General features: G+C 38.5%; 1 protein-coding gene across 1 annotated transcript in view; it reads left to right on the forward strand.

Moving 5' to 3' along the window:
• UTP20 (UTP20 small subunit processome component) overlaps positions 1-27,756 on the forward strand; it is a 90,556-nt gene that overhangs the window by 9,825 nt on the left and 52,975 nt on the right. The window contains exons 8-24 of the mRNA XM_084880064.1: positions 345-500; positions 1,286-1,432; positions 1,519-1,653; positions 2,812-2,889; positions 4,661-4,839; positions 10,656-10,811; positions 10,947-11,035; positions 12,725-12,830; positions 14,672-14,822; positions 15,436-15,498; positions 16,601-16,759; positions 17,814-17,890; positions 18,545-18,624; positions 18,854-19,097; positions 23,462-23,644; positions 25,938-26,028; positions 27,175-27,260. Coding sequence (XP_084736190.1) covers positions 345-500; positions 1,286-1,432; positions 1,519-1,653; positions 2,812-2,889; positions 4,661-4,839; positions 10,656-10,811; positions 10,947-11,035; positions 12,725-12,830; positions 14,672-14,822; positions 15,436-15,498; positions 16,601-16,759; positions 17,814-17,890; positions 18,545-18,624; positions 18,854-19,097; positions 23,462-23,644; positions 25,938-26,028; positions 27,175-27,260 — 2,180 coding nt within the window. The remainder of the gene's footprint in view (positions 1-344; positions 501-1,285; positions 1,433-1,518; positions 1,654-2,811; positions 2,890-4,660; positions 4,840-10,655; positions 10,812-10,946; positions 11,036-12,724; positions 12,831-14,671; positions 14,823-15,435; positions 15,499-16,600; positions 16,760-17,813; positions 17,891-18,544; positions 18,625-18,853; positions 19,098-23,461; positions 23,645-25,937; positions 26,029-27,174; positions 27,261-27,756) is intronic.

Raw genomic sequence — 27,756 nt, forward strand, 5'->3', positions numbered from 1 at the left:
TAGCATTAAATGGGGAGCATTAATGCTTTGATAGCAGTGTTTACCTAATGTAAGCTCTGGATCACTAGATGTTTTTTCTTGCAAGATCATTGCTCTCTTATTCATCCTGAATCCTAGTAACATCAATTGATTAATGAGCAAAAGTGGGTGTGTGGGGGCAGCTGGATGATGAAATTCCCATCCTAGTTAGAAAATTCCTTTTAAGACAGATAGCCTTCAAATATCCTTGATTATTCCTAGATTCAATTTTAAGGGGACTAATATTATCAGAGTGGGAAATCACAGTGTAATACTTAAAAATGAAGGTTTGCATGTTTATTTTAATGACTCTTGAATTCCCACAGGCAGTGAAGCTAATTTTGCAAAAGCTAGGACCAGTTACTGAAACAGAAACTCAACTGCCATGGATTTTAGTTGGAGAAGCACTAAAAAACATGGCCAAATCCACTGCTTTCTACATTTACAAAGAACATTTTGGTATATTTTTTGAATGTTTGCAAGTAAGTTCTAATTTTTCAGGACTTGTATATAATAAGGAGTCTAAGCGTTAATTGTTCTTGCTCATTTAGTAGATCACTCCTGGAGACTATTTTATAATTGCCCTTATACTTTTATACACTTAATGGAATTTTCCTTCCCGCAACCTCCTATACTATTTTGATTTGATTTGATATTTTGAAATGCAGTAGGACATAATGATTAAGAAAGCAAGCTTTGCAGCCAGACTGTGTGTATTTAAATCTTGGCCTTGTCGCTTATTGTTAGTACTAGAAACCCGATGCACAAATTTGTGCACTGGTGGGCTCTGGCCGACATGCCCCATCCGGCGATTGGCCCAGCCTGGGGGTGAGGGGACGTGGGAGGTTGGCCGGCTGACCCCACTCCCTGGTCAAACTTCCCATCAAATTCCTGGTCGAGGAGACAATTTGCATATTAGCCTTTTATTCTATAGGACGACCTGGGAAAGTTATTTATGTCTCTATCCCCCCCATCTTTTTATCTGGTAAGTGGGGTAATAGTTTTGTCTCCTTCATGGTTGCCATGTGGATTGTGAGAAAATACTTATAAGGAGCTTAACAACCGTGTACTCAGAAATGTTAGCTGTTATTGTCCTTAGTGACTCCCAGTAAATGTGTCCCTTTTTTTCTCAGAACAAAAGTAAGTGAAATTTTTGAATGCTTTACACAATATTTTCATTATTTGGTTAATAGATCAGTTGAATATTTTATAGTTATTCTCTCTGTTAAAATATTCTCTCTTTTAAATTAAAATTTTTTGTTTGCAGGAGTCACTTCTGGATCTACATACAAAAGTAACCCAAACTAACTGTGGTGAAAGTTCTGAACAGATTAAAAGGGTGTTAGAAACATATCTGATACTTGTGAAACATGGGAATGGATCAAAGATAACCAAGCCTATTGATGTTTGTAAAGTGAGTTCTTTACTTAATTTGCTTAGAATTTGTTTATCATTAAAAGCTGATTGCTAAGTTCACATCGTTTTTTCTTTTACCTGCAGGTATTGTCTCAAACATTACAAATAGCCCATCTCTCCACATCTTGCCGGGAGACCCTCTTGGATGTAATTTCTGCTTTGATCCTAGGCGAAAATGTTGCCTTGCCAGAGACCCTCATCAAAGAAACTATAGAAAAAGTAATTTACTTCAGCTTAATTGAGTGGTTGACAATATGTCTATCATTGCACTAACCTCCTGGGGAGTATAAATGAATCATGGCAAAGGCTCTGCCTTCTGGAAATTTATAATCTTTATAATCTTTGAATCGCATTCTATAATAAGGAAAAGATAGTGTGATAAAAGCTAAATCTGTTTGGCAAATGTTCACCAAATATATATAGCCTACATTGCGCTGGGTATGGACTGGATTTCACCGTGGACAATATGGTGCCTATGATTTTTGATAAGGAATGCTGTTCTGGGAGTTAGTCGTTACAGATTGACAAACTAATCTATTGATGCCATATTGAAACATAGTGGTTAGTTTTGTTTGGGGTTGAGAGATGGAGATTGCTTTTCAAAGGACTTGTATTTGGGATAGTCCTTGAAGGTTAATAACAGTCTGCCAGTCAGAGGAGGGGTTGAAAACTAGGAGAGGAAACAGCAAAGCTGTGTTAAAAAATGTAAACTGTTGAAGCATACGGACACATGAGGAAGTGTAATGTACATCATGTCAGCAAGGCTCTGGTTGGCTTTGAAAAGTTAGGTTGGATGTTATCCTGCAAGCTGGAGGGACCTGGAAGACAAGGAAATGATTTGATGAAATTTGCATTTGAGTGAGTTTAGAAGTTGGATTGGAGGGGAGTGGGATTGAAAATAGATCAGTTGGGTCCTTCCTAGCTTCATGTAGTGCACAGTAGGAATTAGAGAGGAAAGTTTGAATGGTGCTGCTGGCTCCTGTGTAATTCTCTGTAGCTGGAGAGAACCGAGCAGCTCTGGCAGAGCCCTGTGTCATCACTAGAAACACAGAGCCCTTCACGTCTGTGTAAGTTCCCATGGAGAAGGCTGAGCCGGGGACAGAATTACTCCAGCTGCTTTCCCCAGAGGGCTTCTGTCTTTGTCTCCCTCCCTGGGTGTGTCCCTCTCACAAGGGCAGACTCAGCAGTCAAGTTCTTTCCACCTCCAGTGACAATTAACTTGTGTTGAGCATCCCACTACTTTCTGCTTGCTAATGGAGGACCTTGAACGTTTTGGAAGTGTTTGTTTGCTTGTTTGTTTGTTTTTTCCAGAAATGGGGAAAGTACTCCCTGGTTACTTACATTAAATTTATTTATTTATTTATTTGTGGTTCACAGACTTTTGAGAGCCAATTTGAAAGACGCTTAATTTTGGACTTTTCTGAAGTCATGTTTGCTATGAAGCAGTTTGAGCAGGTGAGGAAGATGCTGTTTCCCTTTGTTTTGTTTTAATCTGTTATAATAAAATAAATTTAGAATTCTGTGATTTTTATTTGCTTTTGTTTAAAGGAACGGAGTATGTATTGCATGTTTGTATTCATATATATATATATATATATAATATATATATATATATTATAAATGATTCTAATTTTAGTTCACAGATAAATTTTATTCCATATGCTAAGGCATTAAACTTATTTTTTTTTATTACATTTGACAATATTATATTAGTTCTAGGAACCAACTTGTTTTTAAATAATCCTTTTGGGAGTTAAAATAAAAAACAACATGTGGTAAAATTGGGTGGTGGGTGTAGGGGAGATAGTTTCAGAGACTTTCATGTGAATTTGAAGCATAGAAAATAGTGTCTCAAACACTTTGCTTTGTAGGGTTGTTGCGAATTGATTTCATTGCTTCAGAATAGATTCTGATGGAATGAAGTCGAAATCTTTCTCATCAAATCCCGAGTTTATTTTATCCCTTTCCTCTCACTCCCATCAAACATTTGCCACTCCTTGAATACTTCATGGAAACCTATCTCTGTATCTGCTCTCTCATTTTCCCTTTATTCTTTAATAATATATATTACCCTTTGTCTCAAAGAAAAAAACATCTTTGTACACATACCAGCTCTGTTCCTTCCTGCCCAGTGAGGGTCCTTTATCTGGCTTATTTATTTTTTTATTATTATTTTATTTTATTTTTAGTAACTGCATATTTTCCTTCTCTGTTCCCTTTTGTCTTTTTTTTTTTTTAAATTGTTACCTTTATCGGAGTACTCTATGGTGTTTAAAATTTAAAGTCAAACAGGGCTGAAGGCAGTCACTTATTTTCCACTCCCATCTTATAAGGAGCAAACCATCTAATGAGTTTAGGTATTTTTTTCGGTGTTTATATTTTTAAATCATCTGAATTTTTTTGCTTTTCTTCTATGCATTTGTTTTGGCCCTCATCTATAGACTTCCTCCTAAGGTAGATGAATTATGGTTCTTTTAGGCCTCTCATCTTAAGGGAGTTGTATCACAGATTTTGGCTGAGTTCATATTCACCATATATTTCACTCTAATTTAAAAAGGAGTATTTTATAATTATATTCCTTTCTTGTATACCTTCACATTTTTCCTGAAATTTTTTCATTCTTTAAAAACTGGAAATTGTTTTCTTTGAATAGCTGGTCAGTGAGTCTGTTTTCCAACAGCATTGTAGAATGCTTTTCACATGACACTTGGTCAGATAATCTAGCAGTTCAGATATGTAGTCAGACAACTCCCACCTTTTCTGGAGACATTCCTCCTGGAGCAATTCTAGTCTGACTATGTTGTTTTCTTAGCCTACTGCACAGATGTCAGACTAGAACATCCTTTTCTTTTCTTTTGTTTCCTTGACCCCACTTTTTTCTTGTGTTATAATTTACTCTCTGATTTTGATGAACATTCTTCAGAGATTAATGGAAGTAAAATTTTGAGATTTAGTAAATCAGAAGATGTCTTTATTCTTTCCTCACACTATGTTGCTAGTAGACTGGGTATAGAATTCTAGATTGTCATTTTCCCTCAATTTTTCAGGTATCACTCCATTGTCTTCTGACTCCCATTGTTCCTTTGGAGAGTTCTGATGCCATCATGAGTCCTAATTCTTGGTTATAATATTTTTTTCCTCTGTAGAAGTGTTAGACTCTTCTTTTCCTTAGGTGTTCTGAAATTTGTATCTGTTAATAAGTGTGATTTTTCTTTCTTATTTTTAGCTTTTTCTACCCAGCTTTCTCTTTTATATTGAGAATTGCTTCTTGATTGATGACACTGCAGTCAAAGATGAAGCTCTGGCCATTTTGGCCAAGCTCATTCTGAACAAAGCTGCACCTCCCACTGCTGGCTCGATGGCAATTGAGAGGTACCCTCTGGCTTTCTCACCACAAACAGTGGAGTAAGTTCTACGTCTTTATTCCCTTTTTTGTCGGTAAAAATAATGCATTAACAATACCATAAAAAGCCGAAACTGGTTTGGCTCAATGGATAGAGCGTCGGCTTGGGGACTGAAGGGTCCCGGGTTCGATTCCAGTCAAGGGCATGTACCTTGGTTGCAGGCATATCCCCAGTAGGGGGTGTGCAAGAGGCAGCTGATTGATGACTCTCTCATCGATGTTTCTAACTCTGTATCTCTCTCCCTCCCTCTCTGTACAAAATCAATAAAATATATTTAAAAAAAAACAAAAAAGAAGGAAAAAAAAAAACAATACCATAAAAAAATGAAGATCTGTATGTATTAACTAGAAAGTTGTCCATGTTATGTTATGATGAGGAAAAAGCAAGAATATTTGTGAAATATCCATTTTGCAAAGCTAAAACAAAAAAGTGTAGGTAAGCATAGGAAAACACATGGAAGTTACACAATGTCAGGATGGTAAGTAAAAAAAGATGTGACTAAAATTTTTTAACCTGTTTTAAAATCCATTCTCATACAGTTGCAAGAAATATTTCAGAGAGGTTCCATATACTCTTCACCCAGTTTTTCCCAGGGGTAACATCTTACATAAGTTCACTGCAATATTACAACTAGAAAATTGACGTTGGTACAATACACAATTCCATTTTTATAATGTTTGAGACCTACGGCTAGGCAGAGTTCTTAGACTTGACATCAAAGACTTGACCTTGCACCCACCTTACTCAAGTTACTAGTTTTACAAGCACTTGTCTCTCCATGAGTATGTAAATGGATAAAGGTTCTGTATGGCAGTTTTATCACGTGTTTTGCCACCACCAGGGTCAAGATACAGAGCTTTTCCTTCACTACATGTGCTACCTTTTAATAGCCACACTCACCCTTCTCCCCACTCCATCTCCACCCCCTGGGAACTACTAATCTATCCTCTATTTTTGCAATTTTGTAATTTTAAGAATATTATATAAATGAAATTGTACAATATGTCTTTTGAGATTGGCTGTTTTCATTTAGCACAACTCCCTTGAAACCCATCCAAATTGTATCAGTAATCCATTCGTTTTTATGTCAAACATCATTTCAGATGCGTATTGCTGAGTGGTATTGTTTAGTCATTCACTTGTTGAAAGACGTTTAGACCATGTCTAGCTTTTGGCTATTCTGAATAAGCCGTTATGAACATTCCTATACATACTTTTTATTTCTCTGAAATAAATGCCCAAAAGCATTTATTTGAACTTGGGGTATGTGGTATGTGCATATTTGGTTTTATAAGAACCTGCCACGTGGTTGTCCAGAAAGGCTGTGCCACTTCCTGTTCCCCACACAGTGTGAGTGACCCAGCCTCTCGCATCCTCATCAGCACTGCATGGTGTCACTGTTCTTTATTTTTACCAGCATAATAGGATTTAGTGATGTCTCATTGTAGTTTTAACTTGCAGTTTCCTAGTGGCTGATGATGTTGAACATCTTTTCATGTGCATATCTGTCATCCACATAGTCTCCATAGTGAAATATCTGTTCCTTTTCCTGACCCATTTCCTAACTATTGTTTCTTTCTTTATCATTAGTTTTGAGAGTGCTGCATATGTTTTAGATACAAGTCCTTTCATCGGATATGTGGTTTGCAAATATTTTTCTCCCAATCTATAGCTTGCCTTTCTTTGCTTAAAGATTTTTCAAAGAGCAAAGTTCTAAATTTTGATGAGTTCCAGTTTATCAACTTCTGCTTTTATGGAAAATGTTTTTGATGTCAACTCTTAAGAACTCCTTGTTTAGCTGTAGTTTCCAAATATTTTCTCCTATTTTTCTAAAAGTTTTATGTTTTACATTTAAGTCCATGATCCATTTTGAGTTAATTTTTATATAAGGTAGGAGGTTTTGGTCAAGATTCTTTTTTTTGCTTACTGCTCTGACAACATCTGTTGAAAAAGCTTTTCTTCTTCATAGAACTGCTTTTGCACTTTTGTCAAAAATCATTTGGGTGTAAATGTGTGGGTCTATTTCTGGGTTCTCTGTTTTGTCCCATTGCCTTATATGTCTATTCTAGGCTAATACCACACTGTCTTGTTACTATAACTCTAAAATAAGACTTAATATCGTGAAAAAATATATATTTTTTTTTTCAAAATTGTTTCAGTTATCCCTGTTCCTTTGCCTTTCTATAGAACTTTTAGAAGAAATTTGTTTATGTTTACAAACAAAAAAGAAAGGAAAAAAACCCTTCTAGGATTTTGTCTGGAATTACATTAAATCTATAGATCACTTTGGGGAGAATTGACATCTCCACAAACTGTTAACTTTGTTTACATTATGAGGCTGGCAAGAGGAAGAAAGAAGTGACTTAGCACTTAGACCATATACCTTTGCATTGTTAAAGGCCATGGATTACTTGCTTTTTTTTTTTTTTTTTAATATATTTTATTGATTTTTTACTGAGAGGAAAGGAGAGAGATAGAGAGTTAGAAACATCGATGAGAGAGAAACATCGATCATCTGCCTCCTGCACATCCCCTACTGGGGATGTGCTTACAACCAAGGTACATGCCCTTAACTGGAATCGAATCTGGGACCTTTCAGTTTGCAGGCCGACACTCTATCTACTGAGCCAAACCAGTTTTGGCCCATGATTACTTTCTTGAATCTATTAAAAGCAATGCATAGTCTTTGGAACTTGAAAACAGTTTATGTAAGCAAGTGAAAGGATTCTGCTTATCATTTTTCAAGTGCTTCTAGAATTTATGCATAGGAATACATAGGAATAAAACATTTTCTTTTTTCTTTAGGATTAGTTAGACCCGTTGCTGCTTTCCTTGAGTTTATGCTGAGTAATCAGCTTTGAGGCATTGCAGCATCCCTTGAGTTGGTGTCATTGTACAAATAGTCACACAGCAGAGTTAGGTTTTGAGTCTGATGAGCGTGAGATTCTGAAGGAACCTATTTCTTTCATGTGTTGCTCATATAACTGACCTCAAAAGGAGCTTCTCTTTCAAAGCATACCAATAGGGTCCTGGTGGTTTTTTACTTTGCCCAACTCTGATTCCTAAGGAATGGGTACTGAAGAACCTCTGTAGAATTATTCCGTTGGAACTTTTCTCTGGATTTTGCAACACCAAGCCAATCCCCAAGAGGCAAATTTCTTACAAATGGCCAGAACAGTGGGTTCTGGGCAGGAGAAGCCAGCTGCATTGTTGGCTTCCCTGAAGTTAAACCAAGGCCGCCACTGAGGCCGCAAGTCAGACCTCTCACATTCCGGCTCAGCCTTCTCAAATCCTTCTTAGAATGTGGCATGAAAAGTATAAAAACATGAATGGAGGCATGGTGACTAACGCAAGGCAAGTGCTACAGCTTCTGTGTTCTTTTCTCCACGGAAACCTCCTCCTGCCACCTCCACAGAAGTAAGCCAGATGCGAATGTTCGTCACCCATCCAACCATTCTCAGACTTGTTAGAATAAAAAGAGATGACAGATGTGAAAAGACTCTTTGGAAGATAAATTTATTCTGTCATTTGACAGATAGTTATTGTATCAGCCACTGTTCTGGGGCATAACAATGAAAGAGAAAAAGGTTCCTTCTTTTGAGAAGATGGCATTCTTGGGATGGAGGTAGTATGTGAGGCAGGGACACAAACAAAATAAATTTAGATAGTGATAAAAAGAAAAGAAAAAACGGTGTTGGGAGGGAGAGTGAGTGGAGAAGCTGGACTTTCTCTAGAGAGGGGACTTTTGGCTCCATTGTAACGATGGGAGGAGCCAGCCAGGTCAAGGAAGGCTCTCCAGGAAGAGGGAAGAGCGGCTGAGAGGCTCTGGGACAGGCATAGCCCCAATGTATGTGAGGAACAAAAGGCCTGTTCAGATAGGGAGCACTAAACTAGGAGAGTGGAATGAGGAAGCGAGACATAGGCAAGGGTCAGGTCACTTAGGACTTCACAGAATGAGGTAAGAGGTGTGGATTGTAGTGGAGGAGCTCATTGGCAGGTGTGACGAAACAAGGAAATGGCACACCAACTAAAGATGCACTTTTTGAAAGCTACTTGTAAGGTGTTTGCAGTTTGGTCAATCATGGTTAGGACTTGACAGACTGTATATCAAGAGGTAGTGGCCCTAACCAGTTTGGTTCAGTGGATAGAGCATCGGCCTACAGACTGAAGGGTCCCAGGTTCGATTCTGGTCAAGGGCATGTCCCTTGGTTGCCAACACATCCCCAGTGGGGGGTGTGCAGGAGGCAGCGGATCGATGTTTCTCCCTCATCAATGTTTCTAACTCTCCCTCTCCCTTCCTCTCTGTAAAAAAATCAATAAAATATATATTTTTAAAAAAGAGGTAGTGATTTTTAGAAATCAATGAAATTATCAGAACTTCCAAACATTCAGTATCCTGATAAGTCTGACACAAAAGGGAATGCAACTTTTTGGTTACTTTTAATGATAAGGAATAAAAACCTGATATTCTCCTTCTGTTGAGAAACGAGCTAAGCAAACTGCACATGGTGGATAAATTATAAAAATATCATTTTACATGTTTTTATGCTTTTACTTTTGATTAGATTTTTGTCTTAAAGACGACTAAAGTATAGTTCACTGGCAAAAATAAAAAGAGGCTAACAAGAATAGTGCCAAAGTAGTACTTAAAACTGAATGTCATATCAGAAAACATCAATGAGTGACCATTTATCGTATTAAAGCAGCAGAGAAAATTACTTCTAGATCATAATCATTTTAGTAACATTTGTCAGATTCACTACGAGAACTTTGCGATGTTGTTCTACATTTGTGGAGTATAGTACCTACCCTTCCTCCCCCTTATCTGCAAAAGCTATTGTTCCAATCCATCCCCCGATGGATGCCTGAAATCTTGGGTAGCACCAAACCCTATATATCTTATGTTTTTTCTTTACATGCAGGCAACACTCACTTTTCTCACTTTAAGGAAGCACTTAACAGCTTCTCTTGGACATTTCAGAGTTGCCAGCATCACTACCCTTGTGCTTTGGGGCCATTATTAGGTAAAATAAGGGTCACCGAATACAAGCATGGGATACCTGATAGAGACTAACGGGCAGGTAGCAGTGTGAGAAGCTGCACAAAGGGGTGAGTCACACCCTGGGCTTGACTCACACTCCTGCGAACAGCACTCTATTTAAAACGTATGAATTGTTTCTTTATGGAATTTTCTAGCGAAACTGCAAGTAAGTTGTGGGGAGAGAGGGGAACTGTAGTAAACTTATATCAAAAAGGGAAAATACCCTAACCAGTTTGCCTCAGTGGATAGAGCATCGGTCTCCAGACTAAAGGGTTCCAGGTTCAATTCGAGTCAAGGGCCTGACCCTTGGTTGCGGGCACATCCCCAGTAGGGGGTGTGCAGGAGGCAGCTGATCCATGTTTCTCTCTCATCGATGTTTCTAACTCTATATCCCTCTCCCTTCCTCTCTGTAAAAAATCAATAAAATATAAAAAGGAAAGAAGATGGTGGAAGTCAGTTTATTCCAATAAACTTAACCTCTCCAGTTCTTAAAAATATGTGCATCAGCACAAAATTTAGAAATAATACTTAAATACTTTAAGTTATGGAGCAAATTAAATGGGAAAAATAGGACAAAGTAGAACCAATTTGGTTGAAAAGCCTTTCACTAAAATCAGTAAGCAATGCACATCTGTTTGGTTGTGTATATTCACCCATCACCACCAGTTCCCTCCTCTCCCCAAGTGCTCCACACATGGAAAGGAGCCCAATTCTATCTCCAGCTTCTTCAGGCAAGAGCGATTACATTCTGTGTTGTTTATCTCTTCTTCTTGCAGATCCTATGTGAGGCTGAAGAAGACCAGATCCAAGGGAGGAAAGGAACAGATGCCAGTGTTGGACCATCTTCTGTCTGTAATTCAGTTACCCCCAAGTAACGATTCTACTTTCCTCTCATCATCTTGGGCAGCCCTTGTCGTGTTACCTCATATTAGGTGAGAAAGATACACCATGTTTTCTTTTGAAAGAGATACTTAGCATGCTGATGAAAACCTTTATTAGCCATTCCCTGCCGTTTCATGAAAAAGACAGTGTGAACTTTCCCCCTTTTCTCCCCATTTCTTGGATAGGCCCCTGGAGAAAGAGAAGGTGATACCCCTAGTCACATGCTTCATAGAGTCACTCTTCACGACGGTTGACAAGGGGAGCTTTGGAAAAGGTCAGTAACAATTCCTGTCTTTCTTTTCTGACACACCCAAAGTCGTTATAATCCCACAGAATGCCAGAGAATAGTGCTGCATTGTGTTCTGGCCTAAGCTCCTATGTGATAAATACGGAAAAAGGAGGGCAAACAGGAGGTGTTGCACTTGTACTTCATAACCTGGTGACCAGATCAGGGCGGTTTAAACATAAGCTGAATCTAAAGGTCAAAGAAATAAGACACCCCCAGCCCCAGGCTGCGTCTTGTTCCCTGTCTCCCAGGCCCAGGCCGCCCCTTCTGTTCCAGGCATTTGCTGATCCTAAGAGCACACTTTCTTTCCCAACTCTCTGGCTGCCCTTGGACATGCCATCCTTCCTAGAGTTCTCTCTAGGTCTGTGTCGTTTGGTGAACTCTCACTTATCTTTCAAAACTCAGCTCAAGCACAACACCTGTAGGAAGGCCCTCGTGGCTCTTCCAGGCGGAATGTGGCCACCTACCCAAAACACCGTTCCTGGGAGTGTGCTTGTACCTCTCCCCTCACTAGCCTGAGAACAGCATAGGGGTTTTGTTTTAGTCTAGCACAGTATTTTTTTCCTAATAGTAGTCATTCATTCATTCAACTATTTTTTTTTTTTTTTACAGAGAGGGAGAGAGATAGAGAGCTAGAAACGTCGATGGGAGAGAAACATCTACCAGCTGCCTCTTGCACAACCCCTACCGGGGATGTGCCCACAACCAATGTACATGCCCTTGACCAGAATCGAACCTGGGACCTTTGAGTCTGCAGACCGACGCTTTACCGCTGAGCCAAACCAGTTTCGGCCATTCATTCAACTATTAATGTGCTATATTCTTTGTTAGAAACTAAGCAGATATATTGGAGAATAAGGTAGCTCACCACACTTCAAGTGCTCGGTCACACGTGGCAACTGGCTACCATATTGTACTGTGGCTGCTCATTGGTAAGAACAGCCCTACCATTGCAGGAAGTTCTGTTGGGCAGCACTGTTCTCAAGGCTGAAGCAGGGCTTGGTAAAATGTTTATGTGAGGACTGGTTAGTAAATACGTTGGGTTTTGTGGGCCACATTCAGATTTGTGGTATATTCTGTTTGGTTTTTATTTAAAAAAAAAAACAAAACAAAAAACTTTAACAATGTAAATAATTATTCTTATCTTGCCAGCCATTTAAAAACACACTACCTACAAGATTTGACTTGTTGGCTATAGCTTGCCAACATCTGATCAAGGATTAAATGAATGTATAATTAATATTAACTAAGTGGATTATGGATAGTAGGCCATTGGATATGTGACTTCTTTTAAATTGGAGACATAAAATCAACATGAACTTTATTATACAAAGATAGTCTTAGCTTTTCAAAAGTCCAAGTCTGCTCTCCTCCTAAGTTCTAATTTTGATAATGACAGTCAGTGGAACCATTGAATTTCGTCCTCCTCTCAGTTAATGGACCATATATTTTTATTCTCTAATTCTGATTATATTTTTTCTCTAAAGTTAACATGTAATTTGGAGCATTCTCTTTTAGTTCCTTTCTATTAAATTCTGACATTTACAAATTATTCTTTAAAAGGCTCAAATTTAACTTAATTTTATATACATGGCAAATGTCAGATAAATGAGATGTCTGGTAGTTACTGCGTCAAAGAAATAAGTACTGTGGTTTCTCCTGTTTTTCTGCGTTTAGGAAACCTGTTTGTTCTTTGTCAAGCTGTAAATACTCTGCTGAGTTTGGAAGAATCTTCCGAGCTTCTTCATTTGGTTCCCGTGGAACGTGTGAAGAATCTAGTATTGTGAGTAAACACATCCTCCATTTACCCTAATGAAAAGTAAACTACAAAAGTGTCTGTGTTTGTGAAATCTTGGACATTTTATACCTGAGCTGTATTCACATAGGAGATTCATAATTGATTTAAATCCTCCAACTAAAATAAATACAATTCTTGAGACTCTTTCTATGCAGGTTCATCTTGGTAAAGGGGAGTTTTGCTGTGTGTGAATTGCGGTAGAATTAGTAAAGGGTATTTCATGCTGATTACTCCCAACCATAACATTGCACAATGTTTACCTTTTGTAACTTGTTGGGTGATTCCAACATACACTTTCCTGCTCCTTTAATGTTCTCTCTCACCTTGACATAATCAGCATGTCAGAAAACTTCCCTGTGCTCTTTATACTATATACCAGCCTGCTCTGGTTCGGGTAGTAGCACAGGCCATTAGCCATTCATTATTGGAGTTAGCCTCCTTTTTTTTTTTCAAAAAAAAAAAAAAGGCCTTCTGGAAACCTGGTAAACTAGTTTGTTTCCGTTTCCGAAGTCCAGAACATTTTATTCCCGTGCTTTTTAAAAACAGATTTATTCATGAATATTCATTCACTTTTCTCATGCACCAGCCCCCTATTCTGGGCACAGGAAGACATAGTGAAAGAATCACTAAATTTCCTGCTTTCAGGGAACTAACATGCTAACAAACAAACAAACAAAAAGTAAACCAAATAAGTAAGTAAAATAACTAGCATGTTAGGTGGTGGTGAGAAAATTAAAGCAGAGGCAGACGACAGGGGAGCCTGGAGGTTGGGGACAGCAGCAGTTTTAAATAGGGAAGGCCTCAACAAGAAGGAGACATCTGAGCAGAAGCCCGGCAGTGGTGAGGGAGCAAGCCACGAGGATGTCAGGGCTCTCAGGCACTCTCTCTTCCAGACCCGGGGAGATCTGTGTGCCCATGGCAGGGGGAGGGGAGAGGGTGCTGGCAACAAGGAACTGATGTGGATAAGCAGAGCAAGGAATGGATAGAAGCACAAGAGGACATAGAGGTGGGTGTGGCAAGTAGTGTATGATCTCTGGCCTTTGTAGGGCCTTGACTTTTACTCCGAGTTTAAGGGGACAGAGAAGGATTTGGGGCAGGGGACTGACTTAGGCCTAATCATCCTGGCTGCTGTACTGAGAAGAGAGTGAAGGGGAATAAAGAAACCAGTTAGGATCTCTTTACATTTGCCATTTACCACTCTCCGTATCAAATAGGATTCCTCCTCTTCTCTCACCCTCTCCCCTCTAACCCCACTACCCAGGCTCTCAGTCTAGCTTCCTCTCCCTGATTTACTTTTCTCCACCACACTCATCGCTCTTATACTGACAGTTCATTTGTTTACCGGCTACCTTCCCCTATTGGAATACAAGCTCCAGGAGGATAGGGACTTAGCCTACCGTGTACTGCTATATCCAGTGTCTAGAAAAGTTCCTGGCTCATAATAGACACTCAGTAAATATTTGCTGAAGGAGGGCAGCACTGAGAGGATTATATGTTAATGGATGTTGGGGCTGCCCAACCCCAGAGCCTGTGTGCTGGACCCCTCCTCTGTCCTGCTTCCTCATTAGCTCAGTGTCATTGTTACTAACAGCTAGATAGATTGCAAAGACAGCATAAGCTCCAACTAGCTATGTGTCCTTGAGCACGTCATTCACTGTCACTGGCCTCAGATTCATCTCTAAAGTGATGCTGAATGTCCACGTGAAACCTGTACCTGTTCCTTTCTACGTTTCCTTCACCAGTGGTGATTTTCCATGGTTTCTGTTACAGTCTGAATGCTCTGGGCCATGCGGGACAGTTTGGGTCTAATAAATGTCTTGTTGCAGAATGTTTCCTTTGGAGCCATCTGTGTTGCTGTTGGCTGATCTCTATTATCAGAGATTAGCCTTATGTGGCTGCAAAGGGCCGCTTTCCGAAGAAGCTTTAATGGAATTATTTCCCAAGTTACAAGCAAACATTTCAACTGGTATATCTAAGGTAACGCTCTCACGTGGTGTGTGCCCATCTCTCATGTTTTGTTTGTGTGTATTGCCAGTGGTTGTCACAGCTCCTTAATCAGAGAGTGCTGCTGTGGGGTGATTTCCGTTTAAAGCAGCGATTCCTGAGCACTGACCTACAAACTGTTGGCAGCAGTTCTAATTGGGGAGCTTAATAAATTAAAATGTAAATTCGGTATCCCAACACCCCAGTTCTGATTCAGGGGGACTTTACAGCCCTCTGGGTGATTCCGCTGCTCATTGAGGTGTATAGAGATACCTGAATAGATTATTCAGAGATAAAACTCACTGATGTCTATGGAATTGTAAGCTTAATAAGTTCATTGCATTTATTTACAGAAATGCCTGTAGTGTCACAGTTCAAAGAAACAACATGGTTTTATGGCCAACCTTTCCTTCCCATCTAGTCTGGTCATTAAGTACTCCATTTGAATAAGGTGTGTGTTGGTGTTGAACATGAAATAAGAGATAGAATATACTTATATTACACTGACAAGTGGTATATTTTTCATAATTCTATAAAATATCTCACCATTAAACAGTTTCTTATGTTTAAACTTTGGAGTTTGAAACATGCCTTTTACTTTCTCTAGATTCGGCTTTTGACAATAAGGATCCTAAACCACTTTGAGGTTCGACTTCCAGAACTAATGGAGGTATTTGAACTGGTATTTTGATTTGGGTAATTTTTTTTAAAATGTAACTTACTATATATTTTTATTTCCAAAACTAGAGGCTCAGTGCACGGATTCAGAGATAAAAGTCACTAATATGGACACCCCCTACCCCCGAGGGGTCCTGGATTGCGAAAGGGTGCAGGCCAGGCTGAGGGACCCCACCAGTGCACTATTAGGGCCAGGGAGGGACTGCAGGAGGGCTCCAGCCTGACTCACCTGGTCCTGATCAGCCCGACTCCAGCAGCAAGCAAACCTACTGGTCAGAGCACCTGCCCCCTGGTGGTCAGTGTGCATCATGGCGACTGGTTGAATGGTCGAACGAATGTTTGGACCTTCGCCTATTAGGCTTTTATTATATAGGATTGTAATTTCATAGAAAATTCAAACACTATGTAAATAGCTACCAAAAAATTGAATTTTTTTTTAAAATCCTTATTCTTGCCGAGCCAACAAGGCCACCACTAAAACTCCACAGTTAATTGGTGAATATTGTTTCAGACTTTTGTGTACACATACACAATTTAAACTAATGGTGTTGTAAAGGTTTTCCATATCAGTGCTTCTCTTCCTACCTCATTTCTTTTGAGGTTTGAATAGCAGCCCACAGTTTAAAATATTCTATTTAACCAATTCCCTGTTGGTGAATGGTTCATTGAGTTGCTCACAGTTTTTCAGGATTTCTAATAATACACAGTTTTGTATAACTAAATATTTCCATAATAAAAATTATTACTTCTTGAGGTAGAAAAATTACTTCTACTAGAGATAGAACTATTTAGTGAAAATGCATATACTTTTTTTAAACAAATGTTACCAATTAGTTTGAATCATTTTGAGAATTACTTTCCTCTTCTTATCATTTCTGTGCTAGATACTAAACCTAAATTTATCTACTAGAGAGTAAAGTGGTGTGAGGGAAAATGAATCATTTACCCCCTCCTCCCGCCCATCTCCCCAAAGTGTTGCTTATTTAACTTAAAACATTAACATCCCAGTTTTTACTTTTTAGACCTTTGGTCACATTTAATGCTTTTTTGGAAAATCCCAGCTGACGTGCCTCCCTGTTTTCCCGGCTGCTCAGGACGACGGGCTCTCGGAGCGGCAGTCCGCCTTCGCTGTGCTGCGCCAGGCAGAACTCGTCCCCGCGACGGTGAACGATTACAGAGAGAAGCTCCTCCACCTGAGGAAGCTAAGGCACGATGTGGTGCAGACCGCAGTCCCTGACGGGCCGTTACAGGAGGTATAAAACACCACCTTTTAGGGGGGAAAAATTCTACTTATGCTTTTAGATCTGTTTGCCTGGCTTTTGAAAAGAGAAGCATACCAAGTAGTCACCCCCAAAAATGTTTTTATAACTGGGGTAAATCCTCAGGTTCCTTAGATGCTTTGAGTTAGGTGGCCCTGTCAGTCATGTCAACAGTGGAAATAATTTCCGGTCCCCCTTCTGAAGATGTGTTGGTGAAGGAAGGTAGTTCGTGACAGCAGAGGATGCAATGTCAAATTTAAAGCCTGTATTCTTCTCCAGACCTGTTCACTGCCCCACGAAGTCAGCCTCTACCTTCTGTATCCGGGATTTTCTGCCCATGACCCGTGCAGATACATCACGTATCCCTGTGGGAGGGAAGCCAAGTGGAGGCATTCCCCTTTCAATCAGAGCAATCTGTTCCTGCTCTGATTTATATATCAGTGTCCTGTGTTATGTTCTGCTTCTAGAACAGCTACAGGCACCCACCCCCAAATAGTACTAGAACTGCCATTCTACATGATGCCTCCCTAGCATATGGGATTCCGGTCATGCTGTCACTGCCAAAGGTGACTGAGAAAACTAGACCTTGTGAATGGACTCCTTTAATGCATAGTCTTGAGAACTCAGACATCTGCTTGCGAAGCCGCAGCTGCCATTCCCAGCAGACTTGTTGGATTCTTCGCCATCTGTACTTTACGGATGTCTGTTCAAGTTTTGTCTAATGAGGTGATGGAGCTGGCAGTGTTTGTTAGGAGGGAATTCAATCGTGAGTCAGATCTGTACATTTAAACATCTCCTTTCAGCGTGAACATCTGGAGTGAGTTTGAATACTAGGTTTGCTTTAGTGATTTTTCTGTGTTAAATAGCAAGTGACATTTTGGGGGAGAGTTGGAAAATTATTGTCCACTGACTTGCAGATTGGTACCTACAACTTTTATAAAACATGAGCTCCTTTGCCAACATCCAATGTCTGAGTTGGGATATTTGCATCTCAGTGCCTTTCTATCGTAGTTTGTTACCCACTTACTAAAAGAGTCTGTAATTGCAGGTGCCGCTTCGTTATTTATTAGGCATGTTGTATATTAACTTCAGTGCTCTTTGGGATCCTGTTATTGAACTCATAAGGTAAGCATGGATGAAGCTATTACATTTTAACTACTGCAGAATGATGGAGCCAGAATTAGACTCCCTCTAGGTGTGATTTAAAGGATTTATGGCTCTCATAAATCCTTTGTGGGATAAGGTGAAGAGAAAACAAACATGAATTATTCTCTCTGATGCCAAGTTTTTCAATAGTTCAAATGTTATATGTCTATTTCTTTGTACATTGAAATAACTTTAGAGGACTTTCTCCTTTTACTTTATATGATACAGCTGTATTGTTGAATTTTTTCAGTACAAAGTATTGTATAATTGCATGATTTTATATATATATATTGAATCATTGAGCCAAACTTAATTTAAAAAAAGGAATTTCTTTAAATAGAGGCCACTCCTTCCCTTAATAGGCCATACTTCATACCCCATGCCCATTATTGTGCCTTTAAAAATAGTCTTCTTATGGGTATCACTTAGGTTTTTAAAAACACTGTTTAGTACTTTATAACTATAAAAATAATCTGTGTTCCATGCAGGCATTTTGAAGACTATAGAAAAATACAAAAGTAATTTATAACCCTACATTTTAGTTATATCCTTTCCTTTCACTCTTTTTCCAATAAGATACCTCAGAATAAAGATCATATCACATCTTTTGTCTGGTGATCTTTTTTTCTTTAGCTCTCATGCACATGAAATGGAAAATAAGAAATTTTGGAATGTCTACTATGAACATCTAGAAAAAGCAGCTACCCATGCTGGTATGTAAAGAGGCATCACGTGGGACAGGGAGAAGAAAAGTGATTGCTTAACTTTCATTTTTACTGCTTCATTACACAAGAAGTTGGGAAACAGAAATAAGTGTGTTATCTTTGATCACCTTTGGATGTAGTTTATTGTTTCCTTATATTGCTAGAGAAAGGAATGTCCTGACCTGAGGACAAATGCTGACATTTCTCTGGTGACTCTGATGACCTTTTTTCCTTTCAGAGAAAGAGCTGCAAAATGATGTAAGAGATGAGGAGAAGTTCATAGGAGATGCAAGTTGGGAGCAGACTCAAGAAGGAGATGTTGGAGCGCTGTATCTTGAGCAGTTAGCATTGAAAACCAACTGTCAGGAAAGACTGGACCATACCAATTTCCGATTCCTGCTGTGGCGAGCTCTGGCAAAATTCCCAGAAAGGGTAGAGCCCCGGTCCAGGGAGCTTTCCCCGCTTTTCTTGAGATTCATCAAGTAAGTGTTCTCTTCTTGGAATATGTTCCTGGTAGTGTATCCTCAGTACCTGGAAGAGAAGGTACGAAGTATTAAGCTCCCAAATTGGCCCAGTTATTTTTATGTCTGTCATGTTTGCACATCATTGACACATCTATGAAACACTGGCTCTGTCTGCTAACAACTAAACTAATTTAGTTCACCATTTAACTATACATGAATTTAACCAGCCCACAAATGGTGTTATTAAAAAATTCCAGGTTATAAAATAAAAAAGACTGGCCAGAGTGGCACAGTTGATTGAGCATCATCCTGTGTACCAAAAGGTTGCTGGTTCAATTCCTGGTCAGGGCATACGCCTGGGTTGTTCGATCCCAAGTTGGGGCTCTTTCAGAGGGTGGCCGATCAATATTTTTCTCTTCCTCTCATTTCCTCTCTCTAAGCATGTACTCTAATGAGGATTTTTTTTTAAAGGCCTTATTGAGTTAGCTCAGTGCACAAAGAGCTTGCTATTTCTTGCCCTATTTGCTCATTATTTTATTGTCTGCCTGCAGCTTAAAAATACTTTTTAGTAACTCAACTCCAGCCATTCAGCTTTGAGCTTCTCGAATGTTTTCCATGATGTTAAGGAATGTATGCTTAAAAAATAATAAGAATGTTCTGAAGCATTATTCTATTTTGACTAGATAAGCTGTGTGAGAATCAGATTGCTTTAAAACTAAAATAAGGAATGTATATAGCACAGTACATGTATGTTTTCTAACACTGTTTCATTACATGGGAAAATAATATAGGTTTAAGTCAAACAGGCTCTGAACCACATGTCAGGTTTGTTCAAGGAACAGCAAGGAAGTTGGAGTGGCTACAGCAGTGATCCCAGGAGAAAGTAGCTGGATATGAGGACAAAAAGTTAACAGGAGACCAAGTTGTATAGGAACTTTAAGTGATAGCAAGGATTTTGGTTTTTATTGTCAGTGAAATGGGAAGCCAAGCCACTGGAAGGTTTAAACAAGGATGACATGACTTCAGTTTTTATGGCTGCTATGTTGAGAATAGACTAGGATACCAGGAGTAGAGAGAGTTGAGAGTTAGGAAGAAATTGCAAAAATCTGGGGAAAAGTAGATGATGGGAGACTTGACCAACGTTACAGTAGTGCAGATAATCAGAGGTAGTTGAATAAGACATTTTCAATAAGAACTGTTCATACTTGGCTTGTAGAGGTTTGTAACAAAATTCAGTTACAGTGGAAAGGGTAGAGGACTGATATAACTGATCTAGTTCTGTCAGTTATAAAGTGATTTAATAGCATCTGCATTATACTCTTAACATTCAATTAACCACATGACATATCTTTAACCTTATCAAATGTTAAGGTTACAGTGCTGTGCATGTGATAAAGGTTAAATATGTGAAAATATCAATAAGATATTTTCAATAATTGCAACTAGATTAACCTGCGGGATTTGCCAACAGATCAGATGTATCCTGGAGGGGATGGGGTTGGGAAGGGTTGAGGGCCAGTGTAGGAAGGAGGAAGGGGAGGAATCAAGGATGTCTCTGAGGGTTTGGCCTGAGCAACTGGGAGAAGAGAGTCACCATTTACTGAGATTGGGAGAAATGCAAAAGCTTTCAGATTTGTGGGGAAGATCAGGAGTTCATTTGTAGATATGTTAGTTTGGGATACTGAATAGACATTTAATAGAGATGTCAAGTAGGTACTTGAATTTGGAATTTAAAGTTCAAGGGAAAGGCTTGGTGAAAAGATAAATTTGAGACTCATTGGTGTATAGGTGAGTTTTTTAAAATTTTGGGCAGGGAATTAAATCACACAGGGGCATACAAATCTAGAGAAAGATTTCCAAGGACTGGCAGCAATATTTAGAGATTAGAAGATAAGGAACCAGCAAAGGAGGCTAAGAAAGACTGATAAAAGAAGAACCAAGACCACTTAGTATTCCTTGAAGAAAGGATTTCAAGAAGGGAGATATGTGGAATCAAATGTGTCTGAGACATCAGTCTGATGAAGAACAAGAACTGATCATTTCCTTTGGAAGGACCTTAACATGAGTTGTTTGGGTTAATCTGGTAGGGCTGAAAGCCAGATTTAAATGGGTTTAAGAGATAATGGAAAACAAAAATGGAAATAACAAGTATGAACAGTTCTTATCAGTAAATAAAAAAAGACGCAGATATAGGTGGAAGGAGATGTGGGAGCAGAGAAAACTGCTGTTGGGTTGCTGTTTAAGATTTGAGCAGTGTGTATGCGTGTAATGCTGCTAGGAAAGATCCAGAAAGGAGGGGTAAACTTGCATGCAGGAGGAGATATAAGTGCTAACGCCATGTCCTTGAATAGTTAAGAGGAAATAGGATCCCTTGCATAAGTGAAAAGGTTTCCATGAATAATTCATCTGGCAAAGGTTACAAGCAAGATGCGGGCAGGTCAGTAGACGGGCTGGTAGAAGAGTAATGATTTTCTCTTTTTCACATAACTCTTTAGTCTTTAATTTATTTATAGAATGAGGACAGTGGTATTTAACTTCCTTGCCTTGTTTTGAAGATCATATGAAATAATGTTTTTTAGTTATTTGTGAATTGCAAAGGGCTCTGCATTTGCAAGCTGTATTAATGGTGTTAGTAGGATATGAATTCCCTATCTTGTTGTCTTTTTAAGTTTTTCCCTCATGAAAGAAATAGATTACTCTTTAGCCTAAGAATAAAAACCTTCCTCTAATAGTACAAGACGCTGTGAGATGGGGATAGAGAAAGGAGCCTATAATAGAAAGTGGGTCTTTGAGTTTAAGAAGACAGAGATGAAAAATATACAGTTTTTAAAAATGTTTACATTAAGACTAGTTGAAACTGATTACCTATAAATAATACTTTGATAGATGATCCAAACTAATGGAAAACCCAAATGTCACCTTTAATCCTGGCAATGAAATCTATTAATGCCTTTTTATTTTTAATTTTTGCTAGAAATTTACCTTTTTAAATCTGTGTCAAATAATTTTATATTAGAGCCAGTTTGTGAATCTCTTGTAAACATTGTCTGAGAAGAATCATATCAGGAATCAGGAACAAATGACTTAACATTGGCAGAAACATCCCAGTAATAGGTGACAATGACACTTAATGAATACTTGCTAGGTAGACACTCTTGTAAGTGCTTTGTGTGAATTATCTTAAATTTAATAAATGAGTGAGTGTGTTGTGCATGTGATAAAGGTTAAAGATATGCCATGTGATTAATTGAATGTTGAGAGTATAATGTGGATGTTATTAAATCATTTTATAGCTGACAGAGCAACTTTACTCATTTAATTTTTTCATCCATTTTTTGAAAATTTATTAATTGCTAGATATTGCTAGGTGAGAACACAAAGTTGGATATGGTAGTATCTCAGCCCTCCAGTTGTGGCTTAGTGTATTAACCTGGCGTTTCCTCCAGGTGTGTTATACAGTAGTATCTTAAAACATGCTATTGTATCCGTATATTTTTTACTTTCACATCTGATCAATTCCCTTTTATCTGTAACTTAGAGCCATTCACAAAAGATACAAAAACACACACACAGTAATTGTTGGATGGATGAGTTAAAGTGATACAAAACAAATGAAGTGAATGACAGCGACAGCCTTCAAGATATTAGTTACCTGCAACAATGGACCAAAATTAAAGGATGGACTTCATTAAGAACAAATGTGAATGCCAACTGCACAAGCTTAGTTTAGAGGGGACAGACATAAAGACCTACTGGTTTTTATTGCCTGGACATTCAGTTGAGTCTGTGATTGCCCCCAAAAGCTATGCAGTTGGTAGTTCTATCTGTTTTGTCAGTCCCTATGCCTAGAGGACTGAATTTCATTACAGCCCTCTACAAAGTAGAATGTATCTGGTTTTAAAGTGACCAACATGGTCTTAATGCTATGCTTTCAATTCAACAATTGGCAAACGTAGGTTTATAATTGTGATACAAATATAATAATTAATAAATAACAGCACAAGCATAAACTGTGTTTTGTGTACTCCTAACTATAAACCTATTTTTGCCCACCACGGTATTTACTGTAATTCACCCCTATTCCTGCCTCCCTGGTTGTGTTTTCAGTGACAGGGAAGCTGATTTCAGCTCAGTCCGAAGTAGACATTTCAAATATCTTCAACAGTATAACGAAGGGCTGTCTTCCACAGTTAGTGATTGACTTGTAAAGTAGGGTCCGTCCGAGGGATGGACTACAACAAAATAATATTTTAGAAGAGGCTTGACTAAGTGCCTCGAAGTCTCTTCCACATGTGATTTTGTGAACTGTGGATGTACATCTGTCACAAACAGAATTAGGACATTTCAGCTTCATCTGCCCTGTGTCACTCTTTCCATTGCAGCAACGAGTATTACCCAGCAGATTTGCAGGTTGCTCCAACCCAGGATCTGAGAAGAAAAAACAAAGGAGTGGCAGAGGAGGAAACAGAAGAACCTGCTGCTGGAGATGATGAAGAGTTGGTGGAAGAGGAGATGCCCCAAGATGAACCCTCACAGAAGAAAACGACAAGAAGAGCTGCAACCAAGTAAGTTCAGCGTTGAACCATGAGCCATGGTAGAACGGGGATTAAGTCTCAGGGCCTTGATGGGAAATGGCTTTGGACGAGATCACCTGCTCAGATAGCTATTTACATTTTACATAAGTGCTATAACAATGGACCAAAATGAAAGGATGGACTTCATTAAGAACAAATGTGAATACCAACTGGGTTTATTTTTTATTTTGTTTATTTTTTTAGAGCCCAAAGAAAATTGTCATCTTCTAAGCATTTGGGTTGTTTGCTTTTTATTTCGTTCTTGTTGAGCCATAGAATATTAGAGCTGGAATCATCTAATGATAGCTTTTTCTATGCATGATATTGCCCAGAATGGTCTTTGACCTGTGTTGTTGCCTTTTCATAGCGCCAGGGCATCGTGTTTGTGTGCTAGGGAAGCGAGTAATGGAACATCTGTCCTCTTATAAATGAGCGTGTCAGCACTTTGGCTTTGCCTTTTAACTTGTCTCCTTCTGGTTACCTTTTCTTCATGCTGTTATATTATCTCTTATTCCTGTGGGTAACTCATTTACCTAAATTGTTAGAAACCTTAGAAAAGTAAGAAATGATCATGCTTGTGGAAGTTACTCCAGCAACTTGAAAATCATCTGAATTGAGGTGTCAGAGATCCACTGGATTTGGTGCCACTATGTTATTTTTTATATACTTTAGATCTCGACCTACATCTGTTTGTTGAATTTTTCCCATGAGCCATTTTTTAGTTCGCCCATTAATCAACTGTATTGAATGCCTTTTGCTAAGTGCTGGGCTGCAGATATGGACGGTACTTAGCCTCTGCATTGCAGGAAGCAAGGTCGAATGCCTGGTGAAACATCTTTATAGAGGAAATATATTTAAAGGAGTTATGGGTACACTGTAAAAAGTGACTTAATTCTACCATAAAAGGAAGAAGATTTGTACAAAGTATAAGGTGCCTTTGAAAGACAAAAGTTGGCCAGCAGCTAGGGCAGGAAAGGGCTCGCCAGCTTATGGAAATGGAATGTAAAACCCAGAAGAAGAAAGGTCAGGGCCAAGTTTCGTGCAACTAAAGTTCCTTCTCTGCTTCTGCCTTCTCACGGCTGTGAATGGTCTGTTCCCCACACTTCTTTCTAAGACACATTGCTGCTTTCCTCTTCATGTCCTTCAGCATAATAGCCAGCACAATATTAGTCCTATTGGTTTGGTGAACAAATGAGTAAGTTATGCAGTCAGACCTCTTCCTTTTTCACCCTGAACCTTCCCTCTTTTTACTGTGTCCCTGCCTTGTTTCTGCCAAGTGAAACTGTTGGTGCTTCAGGACACAGGTCCCTTACTGAGGCTTTTCTTGTCTTTTAAACAGCAAGTAATTTCACCCTCTTTCAATCTTTCATAACAGCCATTTATACCTCCATCATGGGGCTACTCCTTGCCTTGAATTATTAATTTTTTACATATCTTCCATGAAAATCAGAAACTCTTGTAGGAAGAGGTCCATGCCTTAATTTTTTTGTCCCTTGTAGCCAGACCTAGGGTATTGCTAATATACACACCATGGTTGAAAATCATGTTCTTGGTGCCATGTCAGTATATTCATAGTCCAAGTTTATAATCGTTCATGGAACACATCCTTCACTGGCAAGTACTTAGTGAGGATGTGCAGATTAACTCCTGTTGTCTTTGGCCTTTAAGGCTAAGTGGTACATAAAAAATACTTCATAACTGGTGGGAGAGGAGCGGATGTGTCAGTAGGATCATTTAGAAGTTTATTGTTAAGCTGCAAGCACCCAATGATAAGTAATTACGATGGCCATTGCATCAGTCAGGGCTCTTTAGAGAAACCGAGCCAATGGAATGGAGATGCATGTATGCTTATGTATGAATGAATATGTGGATGGATGGATAAAGAGATGTGTTTTAAGGGATTGGGTCACGTGGTTGCAGGAGCCAGCAGTCAGAATTTTCAGGGCAGAATCAGGCAGGATTTGACGCTGTAATCTTGAATCTGAAATCCAGAGGGTAAGATTTCTGTTCTAGTCTTGTAATAGAATTCCTTCTTTGGGAAATACCCATTTTTGTTAAGACCTTCAGCTGATTGGATGAGGCCCATCACATCATTGAGGGTAATCTCTTATCAAAGTTCCTTTATTGTAGATGTTAACATCTACAAAATACTTTCATCTCAGCACCTTGATTGGTGTTTCATTATATAAGAGGGTACTGTGACCTAGCCAAGGTTTTTGGAATAATTGTCAGAGAAACTTAATTTAAAGAAAATAATCTCTCTTCTTTAATTTTTTTTTTTAAGGCAATTAATCGCTCATTTGCAAGTTTTCTCTAAGTTTTCGAATCCACGGGCCTTGTACCTAGAATCCAAATTATATGAGCTCTATCTTCAGGTAAGTAAAATAAGTCTTGCCTCTGCAATTATTTGTGAACTATTCTTTTCCATTTTCTTTGTCAAAATAACTTTTAGGTTTTCAATAATTGTTGAATAGAGCCCTGTGTGCATTATAATATTTTTATAATACCTCTTACAGTATTTTAAAACATATATTTATAGTGTGTGTGTGTGTATATATATATATTTATAATATTTTAAAATATACATATTTTAAACTAATAGATATTTTCTGAATCTTGAGAAACAGTATTAGACAGTACTGATTTAGTTGATTTTAAAAGCATTTTGAGTGACCAAATATTGACGGGCTGTATTAACATAATTATATCCTGGGAAGTAGCTTTTGGAAGGTAGTGCATGTTGTGCCAACAGCAGTTGGCTACTTTTCAGTTCTTGGTAAGTTAGCCTGATGGAGGGCCGGAATTTCAGGACCTGTTATATTGAGTGGAAGCAGGTAGTTGGCAGAATGGCTGTTAACAGCCATAGTATATGACCCTAAATTCCAGGAAAGATTGAAGAAAAAAAATTTAATGTCAGAAGCTGAGTAAAAATTGGATGTCATTCTCAGCCATCTGGGAAACAGAATTTTCTTTCTCCATTTGGATGTTTTTTTAGATGAAGCATTTTGTTTTGGCATTTCAGCAGAACTTATCCATGTCTTCCCAAAATTCATATCTAATTTGTTTGTAAAGCTCAAGTCTCAGGTGACCACAGGAAGCCAAGTTCTGAACTGGATGATCAGAGAGGCCTCAGAGCAGGTCTCTCCTGGCGTTATACTGACAGCTGTTACCTTCACGGTTTTTTATCAAGAGCTTTTGCTCAGCACAGGACCAGCTCATTGGGTGTAAATCCCAATTGTGTAGGGAATTGGTCTTGGCAAAAAGACTGACAGACCCGAAGGTCTGGTATACGGGATGCAGATGTTAGAGTTTTGTTTTTATTTTGTTCTTTGCTCATCATCTCTTCATCCTTGTTTAACCTCAGGGAAATGTTAGGCTTTTGTCAGGAATCGGCATGAAACCACATCTAAAAATTTGAATTTTAAGAAACCTAGTTTTATAGATTAACACATATACATTACTATCCCATGGTTTGCAAGTATGAGACTTCATTGATTTATTCTATGAAATATCATCCTCAGTTGTTGCTCCACCAAGATCAGATGGTACAAAAAATAACCCTGGATTGCATAATGACGTATAAACATCCACATATTCTCCCTTATAGGTAAGTTATTTGAAACTAAAGAAATGCTGTTTCTTTGGTTGATTTTTATCTTTCTACCTAAGAGCCTCCTCTAAAATAATTTTATTAAGGCCTTGGATTTCCTTCTTTTCTAAGGAAATCATAATGCTATTTTAGGTAAGAAATTAAAACTGGAAGTGTATTTATTTGTTAAGAGTGCTTCTCCATATACATAATAATAAGGTGGGAAAGAATATTAATTTAAAAATATGTATTGAGAACATTATGTCATTTTTCCTTGCTTATATAATGTCTTAAAATTTTGGTGACTAAGCAAATCATAACAATCACTTTAAAAACTGAAGAAAGCTTTTGTATTATGCTCTTTGAAACAGCTTAATTATTGACTAAGTCTAACTCTTTATAATCCCTTTTATCTTTTAAAAATTGAGAACCTATCATTTTGGGAGGTATTTCTATGAAGATTTTCCTTTGTGGATGTCAACTACTTTATAGACTATAGTACTTTATTATATTG

The sequence above is a fragment of the Pipistrellus hanaki genome (assembly GCF_964339955.1).
Source record: "Pipistrellus hanaki genome assembly, chromosome: 3".
Classification (NCBI taxonomy): Eukaryota; Metazoa; Chordata; class Mammalia; order Chiroptera; family Vespertilionidae; genus Pipistrellus; species Pipistrellus hanaki.